We start from the raw sequence: 21248 nt of genomic DNA, 5'->3' as shown, positions 1-21248 counted from the left end.
GTGTCCGGTTCCTAATCACTGTGTTCCAGCAGATTTCCATCTCAGGGAATTAGCCCTGAACCTGTAACTTCCCCAACAGCTGGACACAGGACACTTCCTGTCCTACACAGCCTAAATATTTCCCTGTCCTGTTTCTCAGCTGCCCTGTCCTACCCTAGAAGTGGCTGCATGTCAGTGGGGGGAGTCGTCTTCTTTTGCGTATTTCACAAGTCGATATCTATGTAACCCTTCTGCCAGGTGGAGTCAGCAGTGACCAGGGCTGGATTCAATATCTAGGATTCTAGGGGTTCCTTTTCAGCAATACTACAGAACTTGCTTGAGTTCCCAGCCAGTAACCTGAGACTATTAGACACCACCCCCTGGGTGCTTCTACGAGGCAAAGCTTCCCCTCTCGCAAGCACAGAGTTTCAGTGCAGAAAAGAAACTTTTTAATAAAAGGAGGGAAGTAACCCAGCATTAACTTGGGAAAACACCGGAAATAGGTAAAACCATGAGCAAAACACCTATCCCAGAGTACACTGGGCAGTGTCTTGCCTCAGGTTCTAGAGTCCAGCAACCCAAAGTTCCTTTAAGGTTCCCTTTCCTTCTCCCTCTACCGCATCCCACTCACACTGGTTGTCCTTGGTTAGTGAAGACCCAGAGTTCAGAGGTGCACCTGTGTGACTTCACCTCCCACCATAGAGGCAGGGAGGAGAGCGCCTGGCTTGCTCTGCTGTCTGGGTGCTTGCTCTGGTGGCAGCTGCTCTGCCAGCCACTCACCATAAGAACATAAGAACGACCGTACCGGGTCAGACCAAAGGTCCATCTAGCCCAGTATCCTGTCTACCGACAGTGGCCAATGCCAGGTGCCCCAGAAGGAGTGGACCAACAGGCAATGATCAGGTAATCTCTCTCCTGCCATCCATCTCCATCCTCTGACAAACAGAGACTAGGGACACCATTCCTTACCCATCCTGGCTAATAGCCATTAATGGACTTCACCACCATGAATTTATCCAGTTCTCTTTTAAACGCTGTTATAGTCCTAGCCTTCACAACCTCCTCAGGTAAGGAGTTCCACAAGTAGACTGTGCGCTGCGTGAAGAAGAACTTCCTTGTATTTGTTTTAAACCTGCTGCCTATTAATTTCATTTGGTGACCCCTAGTTCTTGTATTATGGGAATAAGTAAATAACTTTTCCTTATCCACTTTCTCCACATCACTCATGATTTTATAGACCTCTATCATATTCCCCCTTAGTCTCCTCTTTTCCAAGCTGAAGAGTCCTAGCCTCTTTAATCTCTCCTCAGATGGGACCCGTTTCAAACCCCTAATCATTTTAGTTGCCCTTTTCTGACCCTTTTCTAGTGCCGGCATATCTTCTCTGAGATGAGGAGACCACATCTGTATGCAGTATTCGAGATGAGGGCGTACCATCGATTTATATAAGGGCAATAATATATTCTCAGTCTTATTCTCTATCCCCTTTTTAATGATCCCTAGCATCCTGTTTGCTTTTTTGACCGCCTCTGCACACTGCGCGGACATCTTCAGAGAACTATCCACAATGACTCCAAGATCTTTTTCCTGACTTGTAGCTAAATTAGCCCCCATCATATTGTATGTATAGTTGGGGTTATTTTTTCCAATGTGCATTACTTTACATTTATCCACATTAAATTTCATTTGCCATTTTGTTGCCCAATCACTTAGTTTTGTGAGATCTTTTTGAAGTTCATCACAATCTGCTTTGGTCTTAACTATCTTGAGCAGTTTACTGCAAACTTTGCCACCTCATCTGCAAACTTTGCCACCTCACTGTTTACCCCTTTCTCTAGATCATTTATAAATAAGTTGAATAGGATTGGTCCAAGGACTGACCCTTGGGGAACACCACTAATTACCCCTCTCCATTCTGAGAATTTACCATTAATTCCTACCCTTTGTTCCCAGTCTCTTAACCAGTTCTCAATCCATGAAAGACCTTCCCCTTTATCCCATGACAACTTACTTTACTTAAGAGCTTTTGGTGAGGGACCTTGTCAAAGGCTTTCTGGCAATCTAAGTACATGTTGACCCCTTCAAAGAACTCTAATAGATTAGTAAGACATGATTTCCCTTTACAGAAACCATGTTGACTATTGCTCAACAGGTTATGTTTTTCTATGTGTCTGACAATTTTATTTTTAACTATTGTTTCGACTAATTTGCCCGGTACCGACGTTAGACTTACCGGTCTGTAATTGCCGGGATCACCTCTAGAGCCCTTTTTAAATATTGGCGTTACATTAGCTAACTTCCAGTCATTGGGTACAGAAGCCAATTTAAAGGACAGGTTACAAACCTTAGTTAATAGTTCCGCAACTTCATATTTGAGTTCTTTGAGAACTCTTGGGTGAATGCCATCTGGTCCCGGTGACTTGTTAATGTTAAGTTTATCAATTAATTCCAAAACCTCCTCTAGTGACACTTCAATCTGTGACAGTTCCTCAGATTCGTCACCTACAAAAGCCGGCTCAGGTTTGGGAATCTCCCTAACATCCTCAGCCGTGAAAACTGAAACAAAGAATCCATTTAGTTTCTCCGCAATGACTTTATCGTCTTTAAGCGTTCCTTTTGTATCTCGATCATCGAGGGGCCCCACTGGTTATTTAGCAGGCTTCCTGCTTCTGATATACTTAAAAAACATTTTGTTATTACCTTTGAAGTTTTTGGCTAGCCGTTCTTCAAACTCCTCTTTGGATTTTCTTATTACATTCTTGCACTTAATTTGGCAGTGTTTATGCTCCTTTCTATTTGCCTCACTAGGATTTGGCTTCCACTTTTTAAAGGAAGTCTTTTTATCTCTCACTGCTTCTTTTACATGGTTGTTAAGCCACGGTGGCTCTTTTTTAGTTCTTTTACTGTGTTTCTTAATTTGGGGTATACATTGAAGTTGGGCCTCTATTATGGTGTTCTTAAAAAGCGCCCATGCAGCTTGCAGGGATTTCACTTTAGTCACTGTACTTTTTAACTTCTGTTTAACTAACCCCCTCATTTTTGCATAGTTCCCCCTTTTAAAATTAAATGCCACAGTGTTGGGCTGTTGAGATGTTCTTCCCACCACAGGGATGTTGAATGCTATTGTATTATGGTCACTATTTCCAAGCAGTCCTGTTATAGCTACCTCTTGGACCAGCTCCTGCGCTCCACACAGGACTAAATCTAGAGTTGCCTCTCCCCTTGTGGGTTCCCATACCAGCTGCTCCATGAAGCAGTCATTTAAAGTATCAAGAAATTTTATCTCTGCATTTGGTCCTGAAGTGAAATGTTCCCAGTCAATATGGGGATAATTGAAATCCCCCACTATTATTGGGTTCTTAATTTTGATAGCCTCTCTAATTTCCTTTAGCATTTCACCACTCTGCTCACCCTCACCTTCTGCTGCCCCCGGCCGCTCTACTGTGACCTCTGCAGGTCGCTCTCTTGAGGCTCCACCCAGCTCTCAGTGACTGTCAGCTCTTAGTGGGGAACCCTCAGTGCTGAAGCAGCTGGGCAAAAACACTGTCTCACAGCAGGTCATTTCAGCTCTAGTGATCACTGAAACCAAAAAGACTCCTAATGGAGCCTTAATTAACTCTATCTTTGGGGGGAGGGCAGATTGAACCATGCCTAGACCCCTTACACAGCGCCCTCAGCAGGAACACCCATCTCCACCCCCTCTCACTCTTGATAGGGGTCTGGTGTCTGAGCCCCCTGGTTAGTGAGTTCAGTTCAGTTGTGGGTGACCCCCTCAGTCAGGGCAGGCTAAGCACGGTTCTGCTGCCCTTTACTCAGACAATCAGGATAACATTTCATTGCCCCTTTATTCAGTACTCCAGTGATTTGTAACCCAACACCAGCCAACACAGCTCTGTCTGCTGGATACCTAGGTAGAATGGGTGTGTTCATGTAAATACTGTCTGGTCCTGAAGCCTTTTCCCCTTCCCAGCTCATCACTAGGTATTAGGGGAGAGCTCATTCCAACCTTGCTCACCTCTAGTTCAGGGATGGGCAACCTTTGGCACACGGCCCATCAGGGAAAGCCACTGGTGGGCCGGGCCGGTTTGTTTACCTGCAGTGTCCGCAGGTTCGACTGATAGCAGCTCCTACTGACCATGGTTCGCTGCTCCAGGCCAATGGAGGCTGTGGGAAGCGGCGGCCAGCACATCCCTCAGCCTGTGCCGCTTCCTGCAGCCCCCATTGGCCTGGAAAGGCGAACCGCGGTCAGTGGGAGCTGCGATCGGCCGAACCTGGGGATGCTGCAGGTAAACAAATCGTCCTGGCCTGCCAGCGGATTTCCCTGACAGACCGCGTGGCAATGGTTGCCGATCCCTGCTCTAGCTTGTTCAGCCATCTGACTGTGCATCCTCAAGGTCCAGTCTTCTAATGGGGCTCCCCTCCACCACGTGTGTGACCGTCTGTATTGCTGCCCTACCTCTTGTTTCATTAACCTTTGCTCTCTCTCATCCTTCCACTTTATTCCCTGGTCATTCCTTACCATTCTTTTTACATCTTCAGCCACTATTAAAAAAAGTTGCCTATCATTTACCAGAACATTTTACCTTTCCCCTGCTCTGTGCAAACCTTAATTTTAAAACAACACCCACATGAAATGGTGGGTAGGTATTATCCATGCTTAATAGAAGAAGGACCCAAACACAGAGGATTGCCCCAGGTCACTTTGTGAGCCCATGGAACAGCCTGGGCTAGAACCCAGGCACTCCTAGTTGTTGTATTATTACTTCTAATTTCAATTCTAATAGCAATTTGAAAATGTAACGGGTGCTTGAGAAGATCAAGCTAAGCCAAATCTCTGCATCGCAGCAGTCCCTCTGGCCAGTCCAGTCAGGGGACCGTAAAGCCTAGTCCAGGATCTGCGTCCCAGGTTGCAAATAGGGAGATACAAGTTAGGGCTTCTAGAAATCCATCAGCACGCCAGTCTCTGTATCCCAGAGTTGCTGCCCCTGGGTGGGGACACAGCTGTCAGCCCAGCTCTGCCATCATTCATCTGAGACTGGTACTGGGCTGGCAGCACTAGACACAAGTGCAACAATGGCTGCCACAAAACGATGTGGCAAGTCAAGAGGAACTGCAGGGGCAGGTGTTTGCTTCAGGAGGGGGCCGATCTGCTTGTAGGGAGTGTGCATTGCCTCTGCCCTGGTCGGAACCATTGTCAGCCTCATGCGCAGCAGATTCCTGCCAGGCGTCCCTGTGCTCCAGGCAGTTCTAAGGGGGATCATAGAATCATAGAATATCAGGGTTGGAAGGGACCTCAGGAGGTCATCTAGTCCAACCCCCTGCTCAAAGCAGGATCAATCACCAATTAAATCATTCCAGCCAGGGCTTTGTCAAGCCTGACCTTAAAAACCTCTAAGGAAAGAGATTCCACCACCTCCCTAGGTAACGCATTCCAGTGCTTCACCACCGTCCTAGTGAAATATTTTTTCCCAATATCCAACCTAAACCTCCCCCCACTGCAACTTGAGACCATTACTCCTTGTTCTGTCATGTGCTACCTCTGAGAACAGCCTAGCTCCATCCTCTTTGGAATCCCCTTTCAGGTAGTTGAAAGCAGCTAGCAAATCCTCCCTCATTCTTCTCTTCTGCAGACTAAATATGCCCAGTTCCCTCAGCCTCTCCTCATAAGTCATGTGCTCCAGGCCCCTAATAATTTTTGTTGCTCTCTGCTGGACTCTTTCCAATTTTTCCACATCCTTCTTGTAGTGTGGGGCCCAAAACTGACACAGTACTCCAGATGAGGCCTCATCAATGCCGAATAGAGGGGAATGATCATGTCCCTTGATCTGCTGGCAATGCCCCTACTTATACAGCCCAAAATGCTGTTAGCCTTCTTGGCAACAAGGGCACACTGCTGACTCATATCCAGCTTCTCATCCACTGTAACCCCAAGGTCCTTTTCTGCAGAACTGCTGCCTAGCCACTTGCTCACTAGTTTGTAGCGGTGCATGGGATTCTTCCATCCTAAGTGCAGGACACTGCACTTGTCCTTGTTGAACCTCAACAGATTTCTTTTGGCCCAATCCTCTAATTTGTCTAGGTCCCCCTGTATCCTATCCCTCCAGCATATCTACTACTCCTCCCAGTTTAATGTAATCTGCAAACTTGCTGAAGATGCAATCCACACCATCCTCCAGATTATTAATGAAGATATTGCACAAAACCGGCCCCAAGACCGACCCTTAGGGCACTCTGCTTGATACCGGCTGCCAACTAGACATGGAGCCATTGATCAATAACCGTTAAGCCCAATGATCTATCCAGCTTTCTATTGGCCTTATAGTCCATTCATCCAGCCCATACTTATTTAACTTGCTGGCAAGAATACTGTGGGGGACCATATCAAAAGCTTTGCTAAAGTCAAGGAATAACAAGTCCACTGCTTTCCCCTCATCCACAGACCCAGTTATCTCCTCATAGAAGGCAATTAGGTTAGTCAGGCATGACTTGCCCTTGATGAATCCATGCTGACTGTTCCTGATCACTTTCCTCTCCTCGAAGTGCTTCAAAATTGATTCTTTGAGGTCCTGCTCCATGATTTTTCCAGGGACTGAGGTGAGGCTGACTGGCCTGTAGTTCCCCGGATCCTCCTTCTTCCCTTTTTTAAAGATGGGCACTACGTTAGCCTTTATGCAGTCATCCGGGATCTTTCCGGATCCCCATGAGTTTTCAGAGATAATGGCCAATGGCTCTGCAATCACATCCGCCAACTCCTTTAGCACCCTCGGATGCAGCGCATCCAGCCCCATGGACTTGTGCTTGTCCAGCTTTTCTAAATAGTCCTGAACCACTTCTTTGTCCACAGAGGGCTGGTCACCTTCTCCCCATACTGTGCTGTCCAGTGCAGTAGTCTGGGAGCTGACCTTGTTCGTGAAGACAGAGGCAAAAAAAGCACTGAGTACATTAGCTTTTTCCACATCCTCTGCCGATAGATAGCCTCCCTCATTCAGTAAGGGGCCCACACTTTCCTTGACTTTCTTCTTGTTGCTAACATACCTGTAGAAACCCTTCTTGTTACTCTTAACATCCCTTGCTAGCTGCAACTTCAAGTGTGATTTGGCCTTCCTGATTACACCCCTGCATGCCAGAGCAATATTTTTGTACTCCTCCCTGGCTATTTGTCCAATCTTCCACTTCTTGTAAGCTTCTTTTTTGTGTTTAAGATCAGCAAGGATTTCACTGTTAAGCCAAGCTGGTCATCTGCCATATTTACTATTCTTTCTACATATCGGGATGGTTTGTTCCTGGACTCTAGGTGATGTTTTCAGGGAGCTATGGAGCCAGCACATGTAAATTCGATTCTGATGTCAGGCTAAGGCAACCATTAATGACACGGGTGACTGTGCTGAGCTCACAATCACCAAGATGTTTATGCCAGCATCTGCCCCACGGTACTGCACAGTATCACACTGGAGCGAATATCAGCACCAGGAGTGAGGATGTAAATCTGCTTCCCAGGAGGTTCCTGCTAGCAGTGCAGGGGATGATCTTTTTAAGTGCTCTAGTGGGAGCAGTAAGTCAGACAGAAGTCCAGTCTGCATAACTAGGTGACAGCTGGCTGGGAGGGGAGTGGACAAACTTCAACATTGCCCAGGTGATTAGCCTGGTCAGTGGTGGGGAGCCCTTGACAGGCAGTGGCTGTGTGCAGAGACGGTCAGACACGTTGGCGGGAGGCCCTATGTTCCTCAGCGACAGAAGAGATCAGAGGCCCAGGAACCTCCCTGACAGATCCCTGAGTGTTTATTCCCTTGAGTGTTTGCAGACTCCGGCATCTCCGAAGTGACTCAGCTGCGGCTGGTGAATGGTTCGAGTCGCTGCGCTGGGAGAGTCGAGGTGTTTCATAACAAGAAGTGGGGAACTGTGTGTAATGACAGCTGGGACTTACAGGATGCTGGAGTCGTGTGCAGGCAGCTGGGCTGTGGGACGGCGTTATCAACCCCCGCCGGAGCTCACTTTGGGCCAGGATCTGACCATATCTGGCTGGATACTGTCAACTGCACAGGGACAGAAGCTGCCCTCTCCCAGTGCAGGGCTAAGCCTTGGGGAGACAGTAACTGTACCCATGAAGAAGATGCCAGCGTTGTGTGCTCAGGTAACCCTCCTCCATCACGTCACTGTGGGTGGTGCAGGGATCGGGATGGGAAGCTTTCAGCACAGACCCAGCTCTCCTGTCTGAGTCAGCGCTGACCCCAGTGCCCCAGCATGGTGCTAAGGGCCTGTACTGCAGGGAGCCGGTTCAGGGTCACAGTAAGTGTTGCTTTTCCCACGGTGTCAGCACTGACCCCATTTCCCCCACCCAGTTCTACAGGCCTGTGCTGCAGGGAGCCGGATGGGGGCTCAGTGGGGGGCACTGGGGTCAGGGAGCAGTAGGTGCGCCTCAGTGAGAGACCCTCCCCATTGCTGATCGCTCTGATCCCCCTGCCCCGCTACAGCACAATGGGGCGCTGAGTAACAATAGATCCCATTTGTGGGATTTGGCGTTGAATGGATCCTGCAGCCACTTGGGGATCCCTTTTTGAAGTTGTGGTTCCTATCCCAGTCACTCCGGGTGATTTCCATCTCAGCTAATTTGCCTGAACCTGTAACATCCCCCACAGCTGTGACTTGAGACAGGGTTCTTCCTCAATTCCTCTCCTACACAGCCCAAGAATTTCTGTGTCCTGTCTCTCAGCTGCCTTGTTCCACCCCAGAGGTGGCTGCATATCAGAGGTGGGGAGTAAGTCCTTGACAGGCAGGTGCTCTGTTTAGAGGCTGTTCAGATCTGTCAGTGGGAGGTGCTAAGTTCCCCAGCGTTAGTAGCAATCACATGCACAGGAACCTACCTGAGTGTTTATTCCCTTGGGGCATTTGCAGACTCAGGCATTTCAGAGCAGACTTCGCTCCGACTGGTGAACGGCCCGAGTCGCTGCGCTGGGAGGGTCGAGGTGCTTCACAACCAGCAGTGGGGAACCGTGTGTGATGATGACTGGAACCTACAGGATGCCAGAGTCGTGTGCAGGCAGCTGGGCTGTGGGACGGCGTTATCAGCCCCAGGCGCGGCTCACTTTGGGCGAGGATCTGACCCCATCTGGCTGGATGACGTTCACTGCACAGGGACAGAAGCTGCCCTCTCCCAATGCAGGGCTCGGCCTTGGGGAGAGTATAACTGTCACCACGGAGAAGATGCTGGTGTTGTGTGCTCAGGTAACCCTCCTCCATCCCGGTGGATGCTGCAGGGAGTGGGGTAGGAGGTCAGTAGGGGGCAGTCAGTTCAGAGCCCAATGTAACAGTGCTGTGCCAGAGGCCTGTGCTGTAGGGACAGCGTGCAGGCTCCTGAGAGATTGCTCTGCTCTCGCAGTCAGCGCTAACCCCCATGTGGGTGAAGGGACTGTGCTGTAGGGAGCAGTTTGGGGACCACACAAGGGGCCTTTCCCCCTGGAGTTAGTGCTGACCCCAGTGTCCCAGGGTGATGACGGCTGTTGTGCTGTAGGAGGCAGGGTGGTGGTTTCAAGAATAAAGTCCTCCCATTGAAGGCAGTGCTGGCCCCAGTGCCCCAGCATAGCAGTTACGGCCTGTGCTGCAGGAAGCAGTACGTGCGCCTCAATGAGAGACCCTCCCCGTCGCTGATCACGCTGATCCCCCTGCCCCGCTACAGCACAATGGGACGCTGGGTAACCGTAGATCCCATTTGTGGGATTTGGGGTTGAAAAGAGCCTGCAGCTGCTCAGGGGCAGTAGAAACCTGGGATCCCTTTATGAAGAGTGGGGCTCCTCCCCCACACACTCTGGGTGATTTCCATGTCAGCTAATTGTCAGCTTGAACCTGTAATATCCCCCAAAGCTGTGACTGGAGACAAGGTTCTTCTTCACTCCGTCTCCTACACAGCCCATGAGTTTCTGTGCCTGGTCTCTCAGCTGCCCTGTCCCACTCCAGAGGTGGCTGCATGTCAGTGGTGGGGAGTGAACCCCTGACAGGCAGTTGCAGAGGCTGTTCACAGCCATTAGTGGGAGGTGCTACTTTCCCCAGGGTCACCAGTGATCAGATGGAGTGAATGTTTATTCCCTTGGGGCATTTGCAGACTCAGGCATTTCAGAGCAGACTCCGCTTCGACTGGTGAACGGCCCGAGTCGCTGCGCTGGGAGAGTCGAGGTGCTTCACAACCATCTCTGGGGAACCGTGTGTGATGACAGCTGGGATTTAACTGAGGCCAGAGTCGTGTGCAGGCAGCTGGGCTGTGGGACGGCGTTATCAGCCCCTGGGGGGTCTCGATTTGGACGAGGCTCTGATCCCATCTGGCTGGATAACGTTCACTGCACAGGGACAGAAGCTGCCCTCTCCAATTGCAGGGCTCGGCCTTGGGGAATCCATAACTGTAACCACGGAGAAGATGCCGGTGTTGTGTGCTCAGGTAAGCCTCTCCATCACTGTGGGTGTTGTGGGGAGCAGGATGGGGACTCACTAGGGGACGCCCTGCCCTCACAGTCAGTGCTGAACCCAGTGCCCCAGCACAGCAGTTACGGCCTGTGCTGCAGGAAGCAGTACGTGCGCCTCAATGAGAGACCCTCCCCATCGCTGATCGCACTGATTCCCCTGCCCCACTACAGCACAATGGGGCACAGGGTAACCGCAGATCCCATTTGTGGGATTTGGGGTCGAATGGAACCTGCAGCCGCTCAGGAGAAGTAGAAACCATGGGTCCCTTTATGAAGTGTGGGGCTCCTATCCCCATCGTAGTGATTTCAATCTCAGCTAATTACCCCTGAACCTCTAACATCCCCCCACTGCTGTGACTGAGACAGGGTTCTTCCTCACTTCCTCGCCTACACAGCCCATGTGTTTTCATGACCTGTCTCTCAGCTGCCCGTTCGCACCCCAGAGGTGGCTGTATATTAGTAGGGCAGAATGAGCCCGTGTCAGGCAATTGGTATGTGTAGAGACTGACCAGATCCGAGGTGCTATGTACCCCAATGTCACTAGTGATCAGATGCAAAGGAATTTCCCTGAGTGTTTATTCCTTTGGCCCAGTTGCAGACTCAGCCATTCCAGAGCAGGCTCCAATCCGACTGGCTGATGGTTCTAGTCTCTGCGCTGGGAGAGTCGAGGTGTTTCACAACCATCAGTGGGGAACCGTGTGTGATGACAGCTGGGACTTACAGGATGCCGGAGTCGTGTGCAGGCAGCTGGGCTGTGGGACGGCATTATCAGCCCCGGGGAGAGCTCAGTTTGGGCGAGGATCTGACCATATCTGGCTGGATGATGTTCACTGCACAGGGACAGAAGCTGCCCTCTCCCAATGCAGGGCTCGGCCTTGGGGAGACAATAACTGTCACCATGGAGAAGATGCTGGTGTCGAGTGCTCAGGTAACCCTCCTCCGTCACGTCACTGAGGGTGGTGCAGGGATCGGGCTGGGAAGCTTTCAGCACAGACCCAGCTCTCCTGTCTGAGTCAGCGCTGACCCCAGTGCCCCAGCATGGTGCTAAGGGCCTGTACTGCAGGGAGCCGGTTGGGGGCCACAGTAAGTGTCGCTCTTCCCATGGTATCAGTGCTGACCCCATTTCCCCCACACAGTTCTACAGGCCTTTGCTGCAGGGAGCGGGATGGGGGCTCAGTAGGGGGCGCTCTGCCCTCGCAGTCTGTGCTATCCCAGTGCCCCAGCACAGCACTTAGGGCCTGCGCTGCAGGGAGCAGTACGTGCGCCTCAGTGAGAGGCCCTCCCCGTCACTGATCGCTCTGATCCCCCTGCCCCACTACAGCACAATGGGGCGCTGGGTAACCGTAGATCCCATTTGTGGGATTTGGGGTCGAATGGAGCCTGCAGCCGCTCAGAGGCAGTAGAAACCTGGGATCCCTTTATGAAGTGTGGGGCTCCTCCCCCCGTCACTCAGGGTAATTTCTATCTCAGCTAATTACTCCTGAACCTTTAACATCTCCTAGAGCTGTGACTGGAGACATGGTTCTTCCTCACTCCCTCTCCTACACAGCCCATGAGTTTCTGTGCCTGGTCTCTCAGCTGCCCTGTTCCACCCCAGAAGTGGCTGCATGTCAGTGGTAGGGAGTGAGTCCTTGATAGGCAGGTGCTGTGTTTAGAGGCTGTTCAGACCTGTCAGCGGGAGGCGCTAAGTTCCCCAGTGTCACTAGTGATCAGTGGCACAGGAATCTCTTTGAGTCATTTTACCCTTGGGGTGTTTGCAGGCTCAGTCAGTCTGGGCTTTGCTCCACTCGGATTGGTGAATGGCCCAAATCCCTGCGCTGGGAGAGTCGAGGTGCTTCACAATCAGCCGTGGGGAACCGTGTGTGATGGCAACTGGCAGTTACCTGATGCTGCCGTCATGTGGAGGCAGCTGATCTGTGGGACAGCGTTATCAGCCCTAGGCAGGGCTTGATCTGGGCGAGGGTCTGATCCCATCTGGTGGGACGATGTTCACTGCAGAGGATCAGAAATTTCCTGCAGTGAATGTCTGGCTAAACCTTGGGGAAACCATAACTTTCACCACAGAAAAGATGCCGGTGTTATGTGTTCAGATAACCCACATCCATCACCATGGTGCAGGGAAGGGGAGGGGGTCTCAGCAGGGAGCGCTCTGCCCTCACAGTCAGTGCTGACCCCAACACTCCAGTGTGGTGCTAAGGGCCTGTGCTGCAGGGAGCAGCTCAGGGACCACCATGAGAGCTGGATGTCAGTGGTGGTGATTCAGCCTGGAACAGGCAGTCGCTGTGTGCGGAGCCCATTCAGACCCTTCAGTGGAAGGAACTATGTTCCCCAGCGTCTCTAGCAATCAGAGGCACAGGAACCTCCCTGAGTGTTTATTCCCTTGGGTGTTTGAAGGCTCAGGCATCTCAGAAGTGTCTTTGCTCCAGCTAGTGAATGGCCCCAATCGCTGGGCTGGGAGAGTCGAGGTGTTTCATAACCAGCAGTGGAGAACTGGGTGTGATGGTAGCTGGGACTTACGTGATGCTGGAGTTGTGTGCTGGGCAGTGGGACACCGTTATTAGCGCCACATGGGGCTCAGTTTGGACATGGAACTAACTGTCCCTGGGGGGATGATGTTAACTGCACAGGGATAGAAGTTGCCATCTCCGAATGCAGGGCTAGGTCTTGGGGAGACCATAACTTCAATTATGCAGAAGATTCCAGTATTGTGTGCTCAGGTAACTCTTGCTTTCCCTTGCACTGTTGATGCTGCAGAGAGCCTGTTGGGAAGCTCAATAGAGCATGCTTTCCTGTCTGAGTTAGTGCTGACCCCAGAGCCCCATCACTGTGCTATGCGCCTCTACTGCAGAGAGGGGTATGTGTGCTATGTGGAGAGGTCTTCATCTCCATTTGATTGTTCTAGTTAGTAGAAAATTGATAAGGGACGGAATAAGAAATCTATGGCCAGCAGAGTAAATGACAATAAGAAGGCGTTTTTAAAATATATTAAGAACCAAAAGAATCCTGACAATGATATCAGTCCATGCTTAGATGGAAATGGTAGAAATATCAATAACAATGCGGACAGAGCAGAAGTGTTCAATAAATATTTTTGTCTGTATTTGGGAAAAAGAGATCATATAGTCTCGCCATATGGTGATGATAACACTCTGTCTATTCCACTAATGTATCAGGAGGATGTTAAACAGAAGCCACGAAAGGTAGATAGTTTAAAATCAGCAGGTCCAGATAATTTGAATCCAAGGGTTTTAGAACAGCCAAGTATGGAGCATGCTGGACAGTGATTATTAATTTTCAATAAGTCTTGGAGGACTAGGAAAGCTCCAGCAGCCTGGAAGAAAGCTAATGTTGTGCCAATTTTTAAAAAGAGTAAAAGGGATAATTTGGCTAATTACAGGCCTGTCAGCCTAACGTCAATCCCAGACAAGATAAAGAAGTGGCTGATATGGGAGTTGAACAATAAAGAATTAAAGGAGGGTAATGTCATTAAAGGAAATGAACATGGGTTTATGGAAAATAGATCTTGTCAAACTAACTTGATATTTTTTTTATGAGATTACCCGTTTGGTTGATAAAGGTAATAGTGTGGATGAAATAGACTTAGACTTCTGTAAGGTACCACAGAACATTTTGATTAAAAAACTAGAACAGTATAAAATTAACATGGCACACATGGCAGAGAGTGGTTCTTGGACCTATGATATTTAACATTTTTATAAATGACTTAGAAGAAAATATAAAATCATAGGTGTTAAAATTTGAAGATGATACAAAAATTGGGGGAGTGGTAAATAATGAAGTGCACAGGTTACTGATTCAGCCTGATTTGGATTGCTTGGTAAACTAGGTGCAAGCAAACAATACACATTGAAATGTAAATATCTACATCTAGGAACAAAGAATGTAGATCATGTTTACATGATGGGGGATTATATCCTGGGAAACAGTGACTCAGAAACAGATTTCCAGGTCATGGTGGACAATCAGTTGGGCATGAGCTCCCACTGAGACTCTGTGGTCAAAAGGGCTAATGCAAACCTGGGATATATAAAGAGAGGAATCATTAGCAGGAGTAGAAAGGATATTTTACCTGTATATTTGGCACTGCTGTGGCCATTGCAGGAATACAGTATTCAGTTCTGGTGCCCACAATCCAGGAAGGATGTTGATAAATTGGAGAGGGTCATAGAAGAGCCACAAGAATGATTAAAGGATAAGAAAACCTGCCTTACAGTGATAGGCTCAAGGAGCTCAATCTATTAACAAAGAGAAGGGTAAGAGGTGACTTGATCACAAACCAGTCTACAAGAATCTACCTGGGGAATAAATATTTAGTAAAGGGCTTTTCAATCTAGCAGAGAAAGGTAGAACAGGATCCAATGGCTGGAAGTTGAAGCTAGACAAATTTAGAGTGGAAAGGAGGCATACATTTAGAATGGTGAGGGTAATTAACCACCGGCACAATTTACCACGGGTTGTGGTGGATTCTCTATCGCTGACAATTGTTGAGTCAAGAATGGCTGTTTCTGTAAAAGCTCTGCTCTAGGATCAGACTAGATGATCACAAAGGTACGTTTATAGATTTATAGATTCTAGGGCTGGAAGGGACCTCAAGAGGTCATCGATTCCAGTCCCCTGCCCTCGTGGCAGGACCAAATACTGTCTAGACCATCCCTGATAGACATTTATGTAAACTACTCTTAAATATCTCCAGAGATGGAGATTCCACAACCTCCCTAGGCAGTTTATTCCAATGTTTAACCACCCTGACGGTTAGGAACTTTTTCCTAATGTCCAACCTAAACGTCCGTTCCTGCAGTTTAAGCCCATTGCTTCTTGTTCTATCCTTAGAGGCTAAGATGAACAAGTTTTTTCCCTCCTCATTATGACACGCTTTTAGATACCTGAAAACTGCTATCATGTCCCCTCTCAGTCTTCTCTTTTCCAAACTAAACAAACCCAATTCTTTCAGCCTTCCTTCATAGGTCATGTTCTCTAAACCTTTAATCATTCTTGTTGCTCTTCTCTGGACCCTCTCCAATTTCTCCACATCTTTCTTGAAATGCGGTGCCCAGAACTGGACACTATATTCCAGTTGAGGCCTAAGCAGCGCAGAATATAGTGGAAGAATGACTTCCCGCGTCTTGCTCACAACACACCTGTTAATGCATTCCAGAATCACGTTTGCTTTTTGTACAACAGCATCACGCTGTTGACTCATATTTAGCTTGTGGTCCACTATAACCCCTAGATCCCTTTCTGCCGTACTCCTTCCTACACAGTCTCTTCCCATTCTCTATGTGTGAAACTGGTTTTTCCTTCCTAAGTGGAGCACTTTGCATTTGTCTTTATTAAACTTCATCCTGTTTACCTCAGACCATTTCTCCAATTTGTTCAGATCATTTTGAATTATGACCCGATCCTCCAAAGCAGTTGCAATCCCTCCCAGTTTGGTATCATCTACAAACTTAATAAGCGTACTTTCTATGCCAATATCTAAGCCATTGATGAAGGTATTGAGCAGAGCCGGTCCCAAAACAGACCCCTGCGGAACCCCACTTGTTAGACCTTTCTAGCAGGGTTGGAAATAACCATTAATAACTACTCTCTGAGTACGGTTATCCAGCCAGTTATGCACCCACCTTATAGTAGCCCCATCTAAGTTGTATTTGCCTAGTTTATTTATTTAGCCTTGGAATCAATGAATCTATGATCCCCTGCCCCGCTATGGCACAACGGGGCTCTGTGTAATCACAGGCCTCACTGGTTGGATATGGTGTCAAATTGAGCCCATAGCCAATTACATGGACGAGAAACAAGGGTCACTTTGTCAAGAGTATTTTTGGTATCCCCATTCTTGTGGCCAATTTGCATCTTAGTTAATTAATCCTGAACCTGTAATGTTCTCCGGGAGCTATGATTGGACTCAGGCTGCTTCCCCAGTTCCTGTTCTAAACAGCTGGGCCATATTTCCCTGTCCTGTTTCTCAGCTGCCTGCCCCTACCCATGAGGTGGCTTCATTTCAGTGGTGAGGAGAGATCCTGTTCTCCCGTTCTCATGCAATCTCTGTGTGTGGAGCCTGTTCAGACTAACAGAGTTTAAGGCTGGAAGGGAGTGCTTTGAGCACTGAGTCAGGCCATCGGCAAAATCTCTCTTGAGCCAAGGCCTCAACTTCTGTTTGAGTTATCACAGATTTTTAGAGAAAGACGCCCAGTCTTCTTCTTCCTGTATAGACTTAAAGTGCCAGAGGATCTCACATGTCCCTAGATACATTGTTCCTATAATTAATTAACCTCACTGGTATCAATGCCCTGATATTTCTGAATATATCTAGCTTCAGTCACTGGATCTCATTCTGGTTTTGCCTGCTGGATTTGAGAGCCCTCTGTGTCCTCCGATAGGTACTGATAGAGTGTAATCAAGTCAACTCTTAACTTTCTCTAAATTGAACTAAATAGGATGAATGAACTAAAAGGTGGATAGAAAGCTGTCTAGACTGCCGGGCTCAACGGGTAGTGATCAACAGCTCAATGTCTAGTTGGCAGCTGGTATTAAGAGGACAACAAGGCGTCCGGTGGCACCTTAAAGACTAACAGATATATTTGGGCATAAGCTTTTGTGAGTAAAAAACCCACTTCTTCAGATGCATGGAGTGAAAATTACAGATGCAGGCATTATATACTGACACATGAAGAGAAGGGAGTTACCTCACAAGTGGAGAATCAGTATTGACAGGGCCAATTCGATCAGGGTGGATGTGGTCCACTCCCAATAATTGATGAGGAGGTGTCAATTCCAGGAGAGGGAAAGCTGCTTTTGTTGTGAGCCAGCCACTCCCAGTCCCTGTTCAAGCCCAAATTAATGGTGTTAAATTTGAAAATGAAGAAGAAGACATCAGGACATCAGGAATGGTAACATACAAAAGCCAGTAGGAGAACTCTTCAGTCTTCTATAGACATTCTGTAACAGATTTAAAAGTAGCCATACTTTGAACAAAAAAACTTCAGAAACAGACTTCAAAGAGAAACTGCAGAACTAAAATTCATTTGCAAATTTAACACTATTTCACTAGGAGGGTGGTGAAGCACTGGAATGGGTTACCTAGGGAGGTGGTGGAATCTCCATCCTTAGAGGTTTTTAAGGCCTGGCTTGACAAAGCCCTGGCTGGGATGATTTAGTTGGTGTTGGTCCTTCTTTGAGCAGGAGGTTGGACTAGATGACCTCCTGAGGTCTCTTCCAACCCTCATCTTCTATGATTCTATGACAGAGCTTCACATATTTTTTTCATTGTGATGCAGGTTTTCCAGAACTCAGACCCTACTTGGCACTCTTTTCTGAACCCTTTCCAATTGGTCACCATCCCAGTTTGAAGAGTGGACACCAGAGCTGGATACAACATCCAGTAATGGTCTCACTAATGCCATACACTAAGGTGATACTACTTCCCTGATCCTATTCAACATTATCTCCAATTTATACATCCTGGGATTGCAGTGGCCCTCCTAGCTACAGCACCGAGCAGAGAGCTCATGTTCAGTTGGTTTCTACCATGACCACTAAATTCTTTGCGGAGTCATTCCTTTCCACATTACAGTCCCCTGTACTGTACATGTGACCTACATTCTTTGGCCTATATCCCAAAAGGGACTAAGGCAGCCACCTCCCAGTCCAGTCAATGGGACTTAGGCACCTAAATACCCTTGAAGACATGGGCCTTTGTTCCTAAGTGTGTGACCTCACACTTGTCTGTGTTTAAATACATGTTGTTCAAATGAGTCCATCTTACGAAGTGACCCAGTTTGCTGTGTAGAAAGGACCTGGCCTCATCATTATTTACCGCTCCACTAATCTTTGTGTCTCCTGCAGACTTTACCAACAATGAATTGATATTCTTTTCTAGATCACTGATAAAGATATTGAATAGCACTGGATCAAGACCACATCCCTGTGAGACCCCACCAGAAACAGCCCCACTGTGACGATGATTCCCCATTTACAATTATTTTTGAGAGCTGTCCATTAGCCATTTTTTAATCCATTTGATCTGGGCTATGTTGGTTCTGTATAGTGTTAATATTTCTTATCAGAATGTCAAACTCCTTACAGAGTCTAAGTATGTGTAACCTTCTGGCAGGTGGAGCTGGCAGCAAGGGTTAGGGTCCATACAAAACAGAAGAAACATTATACAAAACAAAGCAAAACAGAACCGTCTCGAACCCCCACCCACTGATCTGGGAAAATTAAACATCACCTTGGGCACTTCGCAAAGGCAATACTTGCCAACTTGCAAGCACTGACTCTGCGTATAGCAAAGAAAATATCTAATAAAAAGGCAAAAGGAACCAGCATTAATTTGGGAACACACCACAACCACCATTCAAAAGCATATGACCATGAGCAAATACCCACCCCAGAGTATGTTGGGCAAGTGTCCTTTGCTTCATTCAGATCATGCTCACGTATAGTACATAAATACTGTTATATTTATCAACCGAACCTGTAATCCTGCGTCTTCCCAAAGGCAAAACAGAAATGTTGATCTCCCGTGTCTGCCTTTTCTGCATGCTTATTGACAATTTTACCGTCCCTGCCATGCATAGGATCTAGGCCATTCCTAGGATTTCTGTTTGTTCCTGATACATTACAAATACTACTTTTTACTGTAGTTACTCCTTTTTGATCTGAGCAGTTAGCTAATTTTCAGGATCAAGTGGGTTGTTTCTGATAGAAGGAGAGATTGAAGATTCTGTAGCTAAGTGGGCGAATGTGATCCTGCGATGTATAAGTGGGGGAATATCAAGTAAGAGGAGGGAGACAGTTATTAACATTGCTGGATTTCTGCAACGCAGTCCTGGTTATTTACAAAGCATGTACAAAGTCCCGTCTCGCTGAACACAGCAGAAATCAAACAAAAGGAGAGAGTTTCATTGCTCACAGTTCAAAGTCTCTGTCAGCTCACGCTGACCCCAAAGCTCTTCGCATGTTTCAGAAGGTCACATGATCATCGATTCTCTGGCTGTGTCCCGGCTTCTTTGCTCCTTCTCTGCATCATTCTCTGTAACTCAAGACTAAGATAAAGATTCAGCATCAGCCCCATCGGTTGGTATTGGTGCTGTCTGCACTGATCACTAGAGCTTTCCCCTCCCCTCTGCCTGTTAAATGAAAATTAAAACAATAACTCCTAGGAACCCAGGTACTCTGCCATCCACACAGGTTTCCTTGTCACTCTGCCTGCTCCAGTCCTATAATCACTCATGGAGACATCAGTCGTAGTTGGATCTAGATTATCAGTGAGTTCAGGGTTCATGCCCTCTCGGTGAGGTCTATCTGTTGTGGACAGGCTGTCTGTAGAAGATAGCAGTTGTTGAGGTAAGCTGCATGCTCTTGCTTTTGGTATCAGCAAGGATAAGTTGTTCCCCTTTTAATGACCATGTAAAGTCCCCTCCAAAAAGGAGTAAGTTTGGGATTCTTTTCCAGGATGCTTTTTCCAGTTGTGTAGCCGCTGCTGCACCTTCTGTCCTTCCTGTACTGGCATTCCATTCTCCTCTCTCCTGGCATCTCGTGTCTGGCACGCTCCCGTCCAGCTCATCTTTTCCTCCATCTGCTGGAATGCTGTCCTCAGGCCACTGAGATAAGGCCAGAGTTATGCTACACAATTACTTCAGTATAACTACGTTGCTCAGGGCTGTGAAAAATCCGCACCCCTGAGTGACGTAGTTACACCGACCTCAACTCCCCTTGTAGAAAGTGCTATGTTGGCAGGATAGCATCTCCCGAGGACATAGCTACTGCCACTCATGGAGATGGAGTTAATAAGCCGACCAGAGCGCTCTCCCCTCAGCATACAGGGTCGGTCCTGGGGCCGGTTTTGTTTAATATCTTTATTAATGATCTGGAGGATGGTGTGGACTGCACTCTCAGCAAGTTTGCAGATGACACTAAACTGGGAGGCGTGGTAGATACACTGGAGGGTAGGGATCAGATACAGAGGGACCTATACAAATTAGAGGATTGGGCCAAAAAACACCTGATGAGGTTTAACAAGGACAAGTGCAGAGTTCTGCACTTAGGACGGAAGAATCCTATGCACTGCTACAGACTAGGGACCGAATGGCTAGGTAGCAGTTCTGCAGAAAAGGACCTAGGGGTCACAGTGGACGAGAAGCTGGATATGAGTCAACAGTGTGCTGTTGTTGCCAAGAAGGCTAATGGCATTTTGGGCTGTATAAGTAGGGGCATTGCCAGCAGATCGAGGAACGGGATCGTTCCCCTTTATTCGACATTGGTGAGGCCTTATCTGGAGTACTGTGTCCAGTTTTAGGCCCCACACTACAAGAAGGATGTGGAAAAATTGGAAAGAGTCCAGCGGAGGGCAACAAAAATGATTAGGGGTCTGGAGCACATGACTTATGAGGAGAGGCTGAGGGAACTGGGATTGTTTAGTCTCCAGAAAAGAAGAATGGGGGGAGATTTGATAGCTGCTTTCAACTACCTGAAGTGGGGTTCCAAAGAGGATGGAGCTCGGCTGTTCTCAGTGGTGGCAGATGACAGAACAAGGAGCAATGGTCTCAAGCTGCAGTGGGGGAGGTCTAGGTTGGATATTAGGAAACACTATTTCACTAGGAGGGTGGGGAAGCACTGGAATGCGTTACCTAGGGAGGTGGTGGAATCTCCTTCCTTGGAGGTTTTTCAGGCCCGGCTTGACAAAGCCCTGGCTGCAATGATTTAGTTGGGAATTGGTCCTGCTTTGAGCAGGGGGTTAGACTAGATGACCTCCTGAGGTCCCTTCCAACCCTGATATTCTATGATTCTATGATA

The 21248-nt window shown here is 48.0% G+C and overlaps 1 protein-coding gene across 1 annotated transcript in view; it reads left to right on the top strand.

Moving 5' to 3' along the window:
* The window catches only part of LOC101934392 (deleted in malignant brain tumors 1 protein-like), a 278680-nt gene that overhangs the window by 243382 nt on the left and 14050 nt on the right, over nucleotides 1-21248 (top strand). The window contains 4 exon segments of the mRNA XM_065571840.1: nucleotides 7781-8110; nucleotides 8872-9201; nucleotides 10076-10405; nucleotides 11023-11358. Of these exon segments, the coding sequence (XP_065427912.1) occupies nucleotides 7781-8110; nucleotides 8872-9201; nucleotides 10076-10405; nucleotides 11023-11358 (1326 nt within the window).

This window comes from Chrysemys picta, chromosome 17, assembly GCF_011386835.1.
Source record: "Chrysemys picta bellii isolate R12L10 chromosome 17, ASM1138683v2, whole genome shotgun sequence".
Lineage (NCBI taxonomy): Eukaryota > Metazoa > Chordata > Testudines > Emydidae > Chrysemys > Chrysemys picta.
This window is presented reverse-complemented; position numbering and strand designations above follow the sequence as displayed.